This window comes from Neofelis nebulosa, chromosome 16 (assembly GCF_028018385.1).
Source record: "Neofelis nebulosa isolate mNeoNeb1 chromosome 16, mNeoNeb1.pri, whole genome shotgun sequence".
Taxonomy (NCBI): domain Eukaryota; kingdom Metazoa; phylum Chordata; class Mammalia; order Carnivora; family Felidae; genus Neofelis; species Neofelis nebulosa.
This window is the reverse complement of record NC_080797.1, coordinates 47126477-47141700: the sequence shown is the minus strand read 5'-3', so window position 1 is coordinate 47141700 and position 15224 is coordinate 47126477. Positions and strand designations below refer to the sequence as shown.

General features: G+C 49.2%; 1 protein-coding gene across 2 annotated transcripts; it reads left to right on the top strand.

The window, feature by feature from the left end:
• Positions 1-1850: 1850 nt before the first annotated feature.
• On the top strand, positions 1851-14571 carry MKS1 (MKS transition zone complex subunit 1). Of its 2 annotated transcripts, XM_058703279.1 has the most exons (18): positions 1851-1978; positions 2396-2505; positions 4138-4208; positions 4877-5032; positions 6117-6214; positions 6409-6537; positions 6801-6905; positions 7491-7599; positions 8390-8446; positions 9501-9543; positions 9802-9867; positions 11312-11382; positions 11701-11770; positions 11870-11977; positions 12679-12812; positions 13342-13424; positions 13510-13607; positions 13709-14571. In XM_058703279.1, exons 1-18 carry the CDS (start codon positions 1899-1901, stop codon positions 13798-13800), a joined length of 1680 nt encoding a protein of 559 aa, XP_058559262.1. In that variant the 5' UTR covers positions 1851-1898; the 3' UTR covers positions 13801-14571. The 2 variants fall into 2 exon arrangements, with proteins under 2 accessions (XP_058559262.1, XP_058559263.1); XM_058703280.1 differs by lacking the exons at positions 1851-1978; positions 2396-2505; positions 4138-4208; positions 6117-6214 and having other exon boundaries at positions 4893-5032.
• The last annotated feature ends 653 nt before the right edge of the window (positions 14572-15224 follow it).

Sequence of the window (15224 nt, the reverse complement as noted above, 5' to 3'; positions counted from 1 at the left end):
TGTTCCAGAAAATGCATGCCACAAAATTCTAGGGAAAGACTTAATAGACCCATTGAGCCTCAGTCATAGACCCCAGGTTTAAGAATCCTGATATATAGATACCAGTAAACAAAGAGAAAATAACAAAAATCTGGTTTACCAGTATAAAAATAATTCATTTATAGTTACTTATACAATAACTTATGTTTCCATACCACGTGGTACAGTTCCTATTTTGCTTATAATTATGTCAGATTGACTTGGCTATAAGTTTGATTTGGTTGCAAACTAAACTTTTTTTTTTTTTTTAACGTTTGTTTTTGAGAGAGAGAGAGAGCACACACAGGCAGGGCAGGAGGCACACACACACACACACACACACACACACACACACAGAATCCAAAGCAGGCTCCAGGCTCTGAGCTGTCAGTGCACACGAGCCTGATACGGGTCTCAAACTCACAAATTGTGAGATCACGACCTGAGCCAAAGTCAGGCACTTAACCAACTGAGCCACCCAGGTGCCCCAATAAACTAAACTCTTGATGCATCCTCCACCTTTATCATTTGTTGTTCATGTGGCATAGTGTTGTCTATTTACAACTTTGAAAGGAAAAATTAGACCATTTCTTAAGAGCTAGAATTCTGCCTCCAGTTTCATCTGTTGAAATAATTATTTCTCACATTGGAAACTGTGTGCTCTTATGAAATAAAATGGTGGGTGAGAGGCTGCAAGGCAGACTGGAAGGTGTTCAGGCTTCAAAAGACAGACCTGGGCTGGAATCCCAGCTCCTTCACCATTTACTAGAGTTCAATCTTAATAAGCCTTTTAAACCCTGGCCTTCCCTAATGTCATCCTTTAAATGGGAGTAACCCTACTTAAGGGGTTTCTATGAGGATTAGGGACAATGCAAACAAAGCACCCAGGCTGTACTGGATGCTAAATAAATGGTGCTATTATTATGGTTAAGTCCTCGGTGTTACACAACAGCAGCTAGGTTGCCCAGGGCTCCCAAAGCCATATAATCAAACTGGCAAGAGATTGCTGAGTTCAGGGGACAATTGCTTACTCTGTTGGGGGAGTAGCAAATGTCAGAGTTCGGTAACTGTTGATATACCTCAAGGTGCCAGAGAGCCATACTCCATATAATGGTGTGTCTTGCTTTGATGGCCAATGAAACATGCCTGTCGAATAGCACTTTGTTGGCTTTTCAGGAGGCTAGTGCAATTTCTTAAGATGGTTTAAATATCCGGAACCAACACATTCAGGGGAAAAAACAGTTCAATAATAACAAATATTCCTTCCTTACTGTTAGCTTCCTTGTTCCTTCTTTCTCCGGCTCAGGGAATACCAATTCAAGGACTAATAACTCTTCTGACACTTTTTTTGTTTTCTTCCAAGAATATATTTTCATGTCTGAATAAGTGCCAACGCCTTCCCTGAAAGAATGGGTGCATTCTGAATCACGTTCACCGATTTTCAGGTCAAAGTTTTCGAGCATCAGTGGAAGGCAGTGTGGCGTGATAAGACAAGTCGAGTCGAGGACTCAGGTCACCTGGGTCTGAATCTCCATCACCATTTCGGAATTACCATTTCACCATTGTGAAAGGAGTCGATGCTGCTGCCTTAGTTTTCTCACTTGTAAAGGGCACCAAATCCGGTCCTGGGTGTGAACGAGCTTTGTCGCACGTACATGCGATAAGGTCGCACGCACATGATCCAGAGGTACCGCAACCTGACCGCACCCAATAGCTCCAGCAGGGTCCCGCCAGCTCCGGTCGCTGGCCTGCGGCGCCGTGCCAGGAACCGTAGGTTGCGCGCGCAGCACCTCCATCGCCTCCCAAACCCCGCGTCTCCGTTGCCAGGGGAACTGGGGGCTGTGCGCTTTCCGGCGCTGTCGCGACGAGTCGCAGCTGTCATGGCGGAGACAGTTTGGAGCACTGACACCGGGGAGGCTGTGTATCGCTCCCGGGACCCCGTGCGCAACTTGCGCCTCCGGTAGTCGCATCGTCCCAGAGCCCTGTGCTTTTATACTCTCAAATAATTCGAGCCTGAACCTCACTTGTTTGCTGAGTGCCCACTTCCGCTTTCAATCCTGATCTCTGCCTTTCTGGTCTCCTCGCGTCTCCCTCACTACCCTCAACCCTCTCCACTCACAACTTCCAGACCTGTCCAAGCCCTCTCAAGTCTCTGCCCTTCTCAAATTCCTCGGAGCTCTGTGTACCCAATACACTCTCTAATTGGCACTCTCCCTTAGGATCCCGGGCCGCGCTCCGGTGCACCAGGCCCACCTTGGTAGCCCCGCCCTCTTCTTTCTTTTGGTTCCCCCCCCCCCCCCCCCCCATCTTTGCTCTTTGTTCATCTCCAGGTTGTATGTCTTGTAATCAGTATTTCGGGCTTTTCTTTTCCTGACAGAGTCCACCTGCAAAGAATCACATCAAGCAACTTCCTCCGTTACCAGCCTGCTGCCCAGCCTGGGAAGGACCTCATAGACTTGGCCACTTTTAGGCCTCACCCAACTGCCAGTGGGTGTTTGGTGGTGATGCGACCCTTTGGGGATCTGGGGAAGGGCCTGGGGCGGTAGTAACCTTTTAAGACCTAGTAGACCCGGTTCTGTAGTCTAAGAAAAGGCATAGAGAGGTTGAGTTCCTTGCCCACGGTCACACGGTCACACGGTCACACGGCTGGTAAATGTTGAAGCAAGGATTTGATCCCAAGCAGTTTTAATTGCTCCATTATGTTGTGTATGGAAATTGAGTAAGACCTGATTCTTGCCATCAGGAGTTGATCCGAATTGTGGTCAAATGTAGTAAAATAACAAAGATTATACCTTAGATATGTTATAAATCTGCCTAGAAACCTAAATACTGCTTGTGGCATTTTTTTCTAAGAGAAAATATGCCCCAAATTCCTAATATATGTGTATATTATATATACACACGCTTTTAAAAACAACTTAAAAATTTTTTTTTAATGTTTACTTATTTTTGAGACAGAATGCGAGTGGGTTAGGGGCAGAGAGAGAGGGAGACACAGAATCTGAAGCAGGTCCAGCTCCAAGCTGTCAGCACAGAATCTGATGCGGGGCTCAAACTCACGAGCTGTGACATCATGACCTGAGCCGAAGTTGGATGCTCAACTGATTGAGCCACCCAGGCGCCCCTAAAAATAACTTTAAGTTTTACATATATCTATACCTATATCTATATCACACACACATACACACTATTTAAAAATAATTCTTAATTGGCATCTGCTTGAAAAGGGAACATATTAACATCAACTGGTGTCTTGCAGTTTACCTTATCTTGGAAGCCAGAAGAGTGAGGAAGAGAGGACAGTGTGTTTGTGTTAAATCACTAATCTCTCTGCTTTTGTTGTTTTTGTTCAGATATATTCTTGGGCAAGGGTGGGCTGGTGGGTTGTGAAGCATGTGTCTCTGAAAAAGGCATACTCAGCTACGAGTGTATTCAATTTGGTTCTTTAAATACTCACCTTTCCGGGGCGCCTGGGTGGCTCAGTCGGTTAAGCGTCCGACTTCAGCCAGGTCACGATCTCGCGGTCTGTGAGTTCGAGCCCCGCGTCAGGCTCTGGGCCGATGGCTCGGAGCCTGGAGCCTGTTTACGATTCTGTGTCTCCCTCTCTCTCTGACCCTCCCCCATTCATGCTCTGTCTCTCTCTGTCCCAAAAAAATAAATAAATAAATAAATACTCACCTTTCCTCCTCTCTTCTGGCACTTGGTCTCCTAAAGGTTATAGGGCTTGTGGTTCTAGATATATGGTTTCAGGAACAATAAAGGTAAAAACACCAGGGTTCCTATCTAGCAAATGTAGACAATTGGGATTGAGGAAGAGGTATTCAGCCCTTATCTAAATTTGACTCCTGACACTGAATTAGATTAAGTAATTCCTGGGAGCCACGACTTCCTTTTATTCAAATTAAAGTAGTAATTAAAACTTCTTGGGTCCTAATCCTGGCTTCTACATATATCCACAGCCTCTCTAACCTTTGTTTAGAGTGAGTGCTTAATAAATCCCCAAACTCCAGCTGGTTTTGTGGCAAATATCAGAGCAGGGACTTCAGTAATAACCAATCACAGAGCAAGAAGTGGTGCTGATTTGACTCAGACGTTTGACTCACTCTGTGGTCTTTGGAGGTGGACACCGCTCAGAGGAAGAGGAAGAGGAAGAGGTCATGATTGGGTGGCAGGAGAAGCTCTTTAGCCAGGTAAGCCAGTGTCACTTACCTACCTCTACCTGGTCTACCTCCACCTGGCTGGTAGCAGGGAAAGATTCTTGACACATATTGTCTAATTTCCAGAAAGTTATAGCAGTTTATACATTCCCCTGATGTGTTTAAAGGGCAGTATAACATAGTGACCAACGCTACCCTGTTTTATGATCCTGGGTAAGGCACTTTTCACCTCTGGGTGAAATCTGCCGTCTGTAACAGCAAAGTTGGATTAGACCATCACTCTGGTTCCTTTTAGATCTAACATTCTTGGATCCCTTGCCCTGCACTAGTTCAGATAAATGGAAATTGGCTATGAAAACATGTCAAATAGCATTAACTCTATAATTAAATTTCTTTTTAATGTTTATTTAGTTTTTGAGGGAGAGAGAGAGACAGAGTGTGAGTGGGGGAGGGGCAGAGAGAGCGGGAGACACAAAATCTGAAGCAGGCTCCAGGTTCTGAGCTGTCAGCACAGAGCCTGATGCGGGGCTTGAACCCACGATCCGCGAGATCATGACCTGAGCTCAAGTCGGTTGCTTAACCGACTGAGCCACCCACGCGCCCCAAATAGCATTAACTCTATAGAACTGATTTGACTAAACAGTTACAGGGACAAAAGTTTGACATATTCTCAGTACATCTCTGTGTCCTTGTTACCTCAGTTTGAAGTAGATCTGTACCGAAATGAAGCGGCCTGTCAGAGCCCTTTGGATCATCAGTACCGTCAAGAGATCCTGAAGCTGGAGGCTTCGGGTGACAGGAAGAACCGACGGATTTTTACCTACACTGACTCTGATAGATACACCAATGTGGAGGAGGTATTGGTTTTTTCTGGGGTCCCATGGCTTCCTTCTCCTTTTCCTCCCCTAGCTTCTGGTCTCACCGGGTTCTGTATGTTAAGCCAGAAGCCTGTTAAGGGGCAACAGACAGCCTATGTAGGAACTGCCTCGTGCTGCTGGGAGCCAAGCCGGACAGTGGGCACAGTTTTCGGGTGGTGTGGCTGCTCCTTCTCCACCTGCTAGAGGGCCCAGGGAAGCTGGTAGTGTGTCTAATGATAGGCTTGCAGACTACGGACCCGAGGGAAGCAGCCCCTGGGCTGGACTTCCTCCGTTCATCATGAGATGACACAGGTGGGTGGAGTCCTGAACCATCTAGATAAAACTCATCAGGGGATGCAGCCACAACTCTGAGTCTGTGGGTTTGAAGAGGGATTCAGTACAGCCGTCGGGAGCAGCTTAGTGCCCTTTGCCTGTGCTCACGTACCCTTGTGGACTTGCTTTACGTGTTCGTCCCTGTAGGACATGTTCTTTCTTCCTGGGAAATGTTAAGCTCCTTGAGATTGGAGCCTGTATTTTCTGATTTTTATCTATGACCTTGTAGCTCTGCAAGGAGCAGGTATTAAATGAATGTTTTTGAAAGATTGGTGCTTATGTTAGGAAGGCTCTGGGTTGGTAGCATATAAAATTTGGGTTTTCTATTTTAGAAAAGTAAATGACATTACACTTAGTGCTGAATTACCCATGCAAAGGACTTTTCACGCGATACTTTGTATCCCATTTGGCATCTTCCAAGTACCTGGTAATGTCAACAGCTACCAGGCACACTCGCCCAACTTTTTGTTGGTGTGTACTCAGAGATTGCAGACTCCTTTTAATATTATCATAAAGAAACTCATTTCTGAAGGATGATATGCTGCTAAAATCTTGGAGCAAACCAAGGCACGGTAGAAATCTTCTGTGCCATGTTTGTGTTACTGCTCTCCTCCACTGACACATACAGTTGTGAGGTGTGACTGTTAGATTCGGGTCCCAGATGAGGTTTCAGAAGGAAGGCTTGCCTTCAGTACCTGATCCCATGTGGCCCTGACCAGATGGATCACACAGGGCTGCTCTCTTCTCCTAGCACTGTCAGAAAATGACCACCGCAGCCCGGGAGGTGCCATCGTTCTTGGTTGAGCGAATGGCAAATGTCAGGCGGCGACGGCAGGACAGGCGAGGGATGTGAGTGCAAATCTGTATGGGGGAAGGGGTGGGGGGGGGGGCTTTGTAGTCCTTCCAGGCCAATATCCGGATATGTTCACCCACTCGAGCTTCCCATTCTGCAGTAGGTCCTCCCTGGGTGTGCTCCCCTAGATTCCTCCTTTAGGCTCATTAGGAGGTGCCGGGGAAGTGACCCTTCCTGTGGTGTCTCCCAGGGAGGGCGGCATCCTCAAGTCGCGAATTGTCACCTGGGAACCATCAGAAGAATTTGTCAGGAACAACCATGTCATCAACACCCCTCTTCAGACAATGTACATCATGGCAGACCTGGGGCCCTATGGAAAGTGAGTGAAGCCTCTCACCCCCCAGCTCAGATTCTCCTCCTCTTCCCTCGCTAACCATCACCTACCCGTTACAGTCATCCTGGGGTATGTGGGAGGGAGGGACTTTTTCCTCTTTTACTTCTTAGTTGTACTCAGAAGAAGGTACTATGACGGTTCTCGCTATAGCCTCTGTCCTCTCGCCTGACGTGGGCTGACTATGTCTTCCTCTCTCTGGAGGTGGGACCAGTGGTCCTGAACCTGGGTGTTGATTTTCTGGTATCTAGGCTTGGCTATAAGAAGTATGAACATGTCCTCTGTACTCTGAAGGTGGACAGCAATGGTGTGATCACAGTAAAACCTGACTTCACCGGCCTCAAAGGACCCTACAGGTGAGGGAAAGAAGTAAGGGAGAGTGGAGACTGGCATTCCTTCCCTTGGCTTCACTTCTGGCCCCTAGTTGGGATTCTGAGAAGTCCTTCATCTTCTCTGATTTCCTTATTCCCAGGCAATGGTTCGTATTCTGTTTTCTGATAGACTCATAGGATCGTGGGGACCCCGTTCTCAGAAAGCGTGCAGCTATACCAGTTTGAAAGGGATAACTTCGGTGGTGTAGTTAAGTGAAAATGATCCTCGGTGCCGCTACATGAAGGGACCGGCCTGAACAGGGCAAGGGGAGCTCAGCCACATCTCCTTCTCTGGGCTGGCTATTCCTGCCTCCATGTCTTACAATAACAGGACAATAAATTAGAAATGACCTAAACCTACCTGTCTGTTTTTTCGGGTGAGAGAACCGGGTGCCAGGGAAGTTGTGCTTTAGGGCTTCCCCGTGACTGTGAGGCAGAAAGGGGCCCCGGACCTATACTCTGTGTCCACTCTGATGCCCTTTCTGCTCTTCCACTTTGTTTCTCTCTCCTCATCATTTGGCCTTTTTCATCGTTGGTGAGAGTTGGTCTTTTTGTGGTTTGACCTGACAGAATTGAGACCGAGGGGGAGAAGCAGGAGCTGTGGAAGTATACTATCGACAACGTGTCCTCCCTCGCACAGCCGGAGGAAGAGGAGCGGGAGCAACGTGTGTTCAAGGATGTAAGAGCGAGTTCGTTCCGAGCGCAGGGACGAGCCTTGGTGCCCAGGAGCTGAGCCCACGTCCGAGGTTGATGTGCGCAGTTGCAGTCTTTCTTACATGGGAAGCACTGCTGAGTGTCAGCCACAAGTTTTTGATCACATAACATGATAACAATGACTATTTATTTTGAGTGTTTGCCAAGCTTTGCTAGGCCCCTCACATGCTTTATTTCATTTATACAATACTACAACCCTTTGAGGTGAATACTTTTATTATTACCATTTTATAAATGAGGAGACTGAGATTGAAAAGCTAAGAAGTCTGCCCAAGGTCATGGGCTTGTAAGTGCAAAAGCCAGGATTTGGTCCCAGACCAGCAGACTCCAGAGCCTCTGTGCTTCACTTTAAAATGTCAGTGATAGTAGTGTTTGGGGTGCCTGGGTGGCTCAGTCAGTTAAGTGTCTGATTCTTCATTTCGGCTCAGGTCATGATCTCGCGGTTGTGAGATCGATCCCCACGTCGGGCTTCACGTTGGATGTGGCGCCTGCTTAAGATTCTCTCTCTCCCTCTCCCTCTCCTTCTGACCCTTCCCCCCGCCCCTGTTCATGTGCACGCTCTCTCTCTCTCTCTCTCTCTCTCTCTCGTCTCTCTCTCTCAAAAAATTTAATTTAAAAGTCAGTGGCTTGGATGCTTAGGCCTCCAGCTCTCTGCGGCATTTCCTGCCACAGCTTCTTTTCTCCCACCCATTCAGACCTGACCCATGGCCTGGCTGGGGCTGCATCTTTAGTTTTCATGTGGTTTGTTTCCTCAGCTCTACGGCCGCCACAAGGAATATCTCAGCAGCCTGGTGGGCACTGACTTTGAGATGGTGAGTAGCGTGGCTGCCCGCAGCACCACGAGCTGGGTTTGGCCAGGGCATTCGGACTGTGGCTGAGTAATAGCACGTTTCTTAAAGGACATATTCTTTATGCCAGAAGGAAGTCAGAGGATAGCATGTAGAGCACAGTTCTTGTTACGTGTTTTGAAATCCAGCATATTGACAGAACCATTAATGAAAAAGAAAATGTCAGGGAAAAGGTTCTAAAAGGGCACACGTGCTATGGATTGCTTTCTCTGGGGTGGGGGTTGGGTGGTGAGAGGGGTACGTCAGGAATGTTTATTTTGCATTCCCTAAACTTAGTAGTTTTACGTTTTTATCAGTGGTTAACACATGCAGGTGTTCCTTTATAATTGTTTTTAAAAATAAATGTAGGGAAGAAAAATGTCTTCCTCATTCTTCATGTGGATATTTTTCCTAAGATGCCCCATGGAGAAGGAAGGGGAATCATTTCTGTTTGTCAAATAATTTAGCTCTTAAACAACCAAAACAAAATAGTTTATGTCAGTCATTCTGTGGTCCTGTTCTTTGTCTTCTTTATTCCGGGAGTTCCATTCCTAGGTCAGGAAACAAGCACAGGATTACCCAGCAGTCTCCCTCTCTCCCCAAACCAATTCGTTATTTTTATATTGCATTAACAGTAGACGGGCAGTGTTAAAAAGTTAGATAAGAAAACACAAGTAATTCAAAAAGTGAGCTCCTTCCTTCCTTGACCAGGTGTCGAAAGGGAACAGGGGTGTCCAGCTGCGCCCCCCAACCCTGTATGGCGAAGGGCGGCGGTTGTTGCTTCCCTTGGCTATTCCTGTAAACTCTCCATACTTCATTGCCCTCCTCACCCTTTAAATTATGTGCTTTCTTTTCTGTTACAAATTTTAGAAATGAAGGAAACCGATCTGTGGAGTGGCAGGGTAGGGAGGAAGCGCAATAGTGACGCACCCAGATCTGGCGGCCGGTGTCAGGTCTTCCTGGGGTTCGTGGACGGGCTGGAGGAGAAGTGCTGACTCCCCCAGATGCCCTGATCTTTTCCCGCTTCTCTCCACCTTAGACTGCCCCAGGTGCCCTCCGGCTCTTTGTAAACGGAGAGGTAGGTAAGTGCCTTGCCAGACAGAGATCCCTTGATGCTTGGGCAGGGGCCCCGTAGAGCTGCGAAGTAGCTCCTGTAGCCGCAGTGGACGCACCAGGTTGTCTGCACTACTTGGGAAACTCAGTCCTGAGTCTTTCCTGGAAACGCAGAGAGTTCCTGGCCCTCCAGGGACTTGCTTCCTGAAGTGTGTAGGCCTTTCAGGACTGAGTCGGGTGCTAAGGGTGATAGGAGAATGAGCTGAAATCATTTCTTGTTTTCTTAGTTTCAGCCCAAGGCTACGAGTATGACAATCTCTATGTGCACTTCTTTGTGGAATTGCCAACCACTAGTAAGTAATTTTCATAAGTCTCTTTTATACCCATTCTGACAATTTTCTAGAGGAATTCAGTCAGGCCTCCTTCCCACCTTTTTTCAAAGAAATAGTTATTGTCTTTTTCAAAGTCACAGATCACTTCCAAGTTGTCAAATCCTGTGGTGACCTCTGTGCATTCACCCTACATGACCTCTCAGAAGCTCGTGGCCCAGCTTGCATTTCCTCACTGAAACTCCTTTAGGCTTCTGGCTCCACACTTCTCTCTTCTTTCTTGTAGGTGGCTCGTCAGTCCCCTTGGTTGTTTGCTCATCTGTTGGTCTTAAAGCATTAGAGTGTCCATGGCTGGGCCTGGGCCTTCTGTTACTCTGTCTTTACAGCCTTTCTAGGTGGTCCCATCCATCCATGACGTGTAATGGCGTCTCAGACCCCCCAGATTTCTCTCTAGCCTTGGCCTTTCCCCCGAGCTCCAGGCTCATATCCAGCTACCTCTTTTGTCATTTCTGCTTAGCATGACCCAGAGGACTCTTGATTCTCCTTCCTACATCAAACCTGCCTTCATGGTCTTCCCCCATCTTAGGGAAAGAGTCCCTTCCCTAAGGGACATGGCCATGTCATTTACTTAGTTGCTGGTGCCGAAAACCCAGGAGACACCCTGAATTCCTCACTTTCTCTAGCTCCTTGCAGCCCGTCATTCTACCAGCAGTTCTGTCGGCTTTGTCTTCAAAAGATGTCCTGAACATCTGCTCTCTCGAGCACCCTAGACCAAGCCACCTGCATCTCTCATCTTCTGCCGTGGCCAATGCATTAACTTGCTTACTTACCCTGCTGCTTCCTTTACACCTCATCTGCCACAGGCGCCAGAGCCACATGGCTTTGAAAATGGAAGCTAGCTGTGTCTCTCTTCGGCTTTAAACCCCAACAGCTTCCCCTCCCACTTAGTGTAAAAACCAAGCTCCAGAGCCTGAATGAACTGGCCCCTGCCTATGTCTCCCTCACAGAATTCCAGTCAGACTTTCTGTTCTTGAACATGCCAAGTTCATTTCCACCTTAGGGCCTATTGGGGATCATTTCCTTTGTCTGAAAACCTTTCTGTCTATCTTTGCACGAATGGTTCTTCCGAGTTTAGGTCTCAGCCAAAGTGTCACCTCTGAGAGGTCCTCCCTCACCATCCAGTCTAAATGAGCCTGTTTTATTTTTAGCAGAGCATCTGTCACTACCCAATAGCCTCTTGTTGGCTGGTTTGTTGTGTTTCCCCTGCCAACTGGAATGTCAGTTCCATGAGAGACAGGGATCTTTTCTCTCCCCAGGATGGGTCATAGCACATAGGAGACACTCAGTAAATGTTAAGTGAATGACTGAGTGTGTGAGTGAATGAACTGATAAAGGAACTTTGTCTTTTTCTCAACCACTTGCCTTCCTCCCAGGTCAACTGACTGTATATATGCCCCTTGGCTTTCAGATTGGTCAAGCCCAGCATTCCAGCAGCTCTCAGGAATAACACAGACCTGTGCCACCAAATCCCTGGGAATGGTATGGAAAACAATAGGGGTATCTGGAGGGGAACAGGACTCCGAAGATTATCAGGACTGGGGAGGATTCAGAGTTGGCTCTGGCCCTTCTCTGTGGGCTCTGCAGGGCTGCCTGGTCCAAGGGCTCCCTCTCTGTCTTTCTGTGGATGGTAGCAGCCTGTATTTGGGCGTCCCCTCCCCTCTCAGCCTCTTATTTCCTATCTTGAGTGAGAGTTTTTCCCTCGTGAAGGTATGTCATCGGCCACAGAGAGAACAAGTTCCCATTGAGGCCTAGCCTATCCCATGACACCGAGTATAAAATAAAACTTCTCTTTTTTAGGATAAGGTGGCTTACTTCTCCTACCCATTCACATTTGAGGCCTCCTTCCTCCATGAAGACGAATCTGCTGGTGAGTAGCTCAGTAGATCCTGGGCCCGACATCTCCTCTGGTGGTACCCTCTCTTGGTGAAGGCCTCCTGTGACCTGCTGCTTCTCTCATGTCTCCCAGATGCTCTCCCAGAGTGGCCTGTGCTCTACTGTGAGGTCCTCTCACTGGACTTCTGGCAGAGGTATCGCGTGGAAGGCTACGGGGCTGTGGTGCTGCCCGCCACCCCAGGTGACCTCTTGTCCCTGCCCTCCATGTGGCCTCTGTGCCCCAGCTCCTAGGAGCGAGACTAACATTTCCAAAAGATTCCATCGCTTCCAGTGAGAAGTATGGACGGTTAGGAATTAGACGCATTTAACTTGCAATATTCCTTGCTCGTTTTGAGGAATTTCCCCTGCTCTGTTAGAGACAACTGAGTGAAATTGCAACAACCCGCAAAGTAGAGCAGCCTGAGCATCTGTGGCGTCCGCTCCGAGCTCTGCTGATTTGACTCTTGGCCTTGAGGGACCGGCTCAGGCAGGGTGGGCTCTCGGCACACATGTATTGGATGGATCAGCATTCATTTTGAAGTAATAGCCACTGTCTTCTGTTGTCAGGCATTGCACGAAGCGCATCTCGTTTCACTCTGCCGACCTCTCTGCGAGGTCGCTATACCATTGTATACCATGTGTAGGCGCTATACCATTTCCGTTTTACCAGTGAGGAGAACGGAGATCATGGGGGTTAAGAAACTTGACCTGGGTATGCAAGTAACAACTGGCAGAGCTTTTAATTTCTAGCTGATTGATTTCCAAACAGGTGCCCCAAGCCCCCATGATAACCTTCACCAGAGGTCAGGTGTTTTCGTGGTTGGTAGGCCTGTGTCATTGCTGGGGGTCAGTGAGAGACCACATGCTCTTTCTGGCTGTGGCCCCATTGTCCTTTCTGCATAGGCTCTCACACCCTGACAGTCACCACGTGGAGACCCATGGAACTTGGCACAGTGGCTGAGCTGAGGAGGTTTTTCATTGGCGGCTCTCTGGAACTGGAGGACCTCTCCTACGTGCGGATACCGGGAACCTTCAAGGTCACTTTTGTCTCTAGGCAGACTTCATGCTGGGAGCTTAGGTTCCTGTCTCTTCTGGAGAAGGTGGGATCAGGGTTAAAGCCCCTTAATTGCATCATTATTACTTAGTCCCTTCCTGCCTGTGGTTTAAGCTGGAGGTCATGGCCACATCTTGAACCAGGTACAGACATAGGAGATCCTAGGAAATCTCCTATCCTAGGAGATCTCTGGAAATGAGTATACTCAGAGATTCCCCTGGTCCCGTCAGAGTTACTGGCCCCTCCTTCCAGCCCATCACGGAGGCTTCAGTAATCGAAGGTGGAGAGGATTGGCAGGCCGCTTATAAGGCTGCTATTCTCCAGGGAGGTTGGAATGTCCCCTCATTTACAGTTGGGAGCCCAGTGTTAGCCTTGAGATGATGGAGTCTGGGTGCTGGAATGAGGTTTCCCCATTCTCTCCGAGAATGGGAGTAAGGATGGGGGTGAGGCCAGCGTGCTCCTGGGATCTAGAAGCCACAGAAGCCTGACGCTGTCTTAACTGCACACCACAGGGAGAGCGTCTGAGCCGCTTTGGGTTCCGCACTGAGACCACAGGCAGTGTCACCTTCCGCCTGCACTGTCTGCAGCAATCCAGGTGAGTAACCCTGGCCTCTGCCTCGGGGAGCCTTACCCCTGAGGGCTGGAGAGCAGCTGTGGCCGTGTGGTGGGTTTGTGTGCAGGGCCTTCATGGAGTCCAGTTTCCTCCGGAAAAGGATGCAGAGTGTGCTGGACCGTCTGGAGGGATTCAGCCAGCAGAGTTCCGTTCACAGTGTGCTGGGTAGGTCTCCCTGCCCCCCGCAGCCGGCCACCCAGCACCAGCAGCAGCCACGCTCCTCCCCACAGCGTGGCAGCTGACTGCTATACTTGCTCCCCTCGCAGAGGCCTTCCGTCGCGCCCGGCGCCGCATGCAGGAGGCCCGAGAAAGCCTTCCCCAGGACCTGGTGAGCCCTTCGGGAACCATGGCGTCCTAGCGCACTGCTGCACTGGCCCCTGGGCAAGAGGACAAGATGCGTGATGGCTAACGCTGGTGTCCCCCTACCTTCGTCCTTCTGACTGGTGACCCCATTGACCTGCCGAGAACCAGAAGAGCTGAGAAAATCCCAGGCCGGTGCCTCTGCCTGGTCTTCAGCAGGGTCTCCTCCCTGCTGCGAAGCAATAAAGCTGGAGACCCTATGGTCCCCCTCTTCATATTTCATTTACTGCAAGTGGGAGTCACCCCAAGGCAGACTTATTGGTTTAGCTCCGTTTGGGGTGACCCCACAGTTGGCTCAGTCCTCAACACGGCCTCTTTTCTGGCTTGTCTCACCGTCTCCCAGCGGAGAGCCGCAGGCAACTCCTGGTCTGCAGCCTGCATTACAGATGGAGGTTCAAGGCGCACCGGGGCGGCTCGGTCGGTCGGTTCAGCGTCTGACTCTTCATCTCTCACCTCAGGTCTTGGTCTCACAGTCGTGAGTTCGAGCCCCGCATTGGGCTCTGTGCTGGGCGTGAAGCCTACTTAAATAAAAAAAATGTAAAAAGAACAATGGAGGCTAAAGAAAGGTGAGAGATATCTTGAATTCCTGGCCCGAGAGCCTCAGCCTCCTCTTTCCAGGGTAGCCTGGGCTTGCTGCTTGGGCTTGTTGTGTTTGGAGATACAGCTTATTTCTGGAGTAAATGAAGGCTAAAGGCAGTGCCCAGTCCTTTCTGCTAGCTGGGTAGTACCTTTATTGTGTTTCCTTGTACATAAAAACTTTGTATATTGACTGATGTGTTGGCTGGTTTTCTGCTCAGGTTGCTGGCGTGGCCAAGGTGTTCTCCTGAATCTTCCCCTTTTCTACCCTTAACTATCCATAGTGTCTCTTTCGGTTCTCTTATATGAGCCCGCAGGAGAGCCTTAGGGGTTAGTGCCACCGGTGTCCTGGCTGTGCTCCTTCTAGACATTTGGAGCAAAGCCCAAATGTCATGCCCTCCCCAGCCTAACTCAGAAACCAGCTCCTGCCCCCCAGCCGTCCTTTATTGGTACGAGCAGAGCGTGCTGCCCAGCCTGCAGGCTCCAGCAGAGGGTTGTGGGATGGCCAGGACCAGGTGTGGGGTGGCCTGCAGCCACGGGCAGGTGTGGGGGACAGGCTGGGAAATAGAAAAAAGAAGCTGGAAATCGTTCAGATGACTCTTCCTGCCTGGGCCTCAAGACCTCCTTTCACCCAGAGCTGATGCCTGACCTTCTACCTAAGAGGTTCCCAAGGTGGGAGGGTTCACTGCTGCTGGGAGCCCCAGCCGTGACTCCCAGCCACAGAACCAGCCCTGAGCCATAGCCAGCAAAAGCGTCAGCAGGCGTGCTTGCTCCGGGGGAGAAGGTAGCCTTGTGGTCTTCCCTACGTGATCCTGTGTCCGAGGCTGCAGACGTGGAATGGGCTCC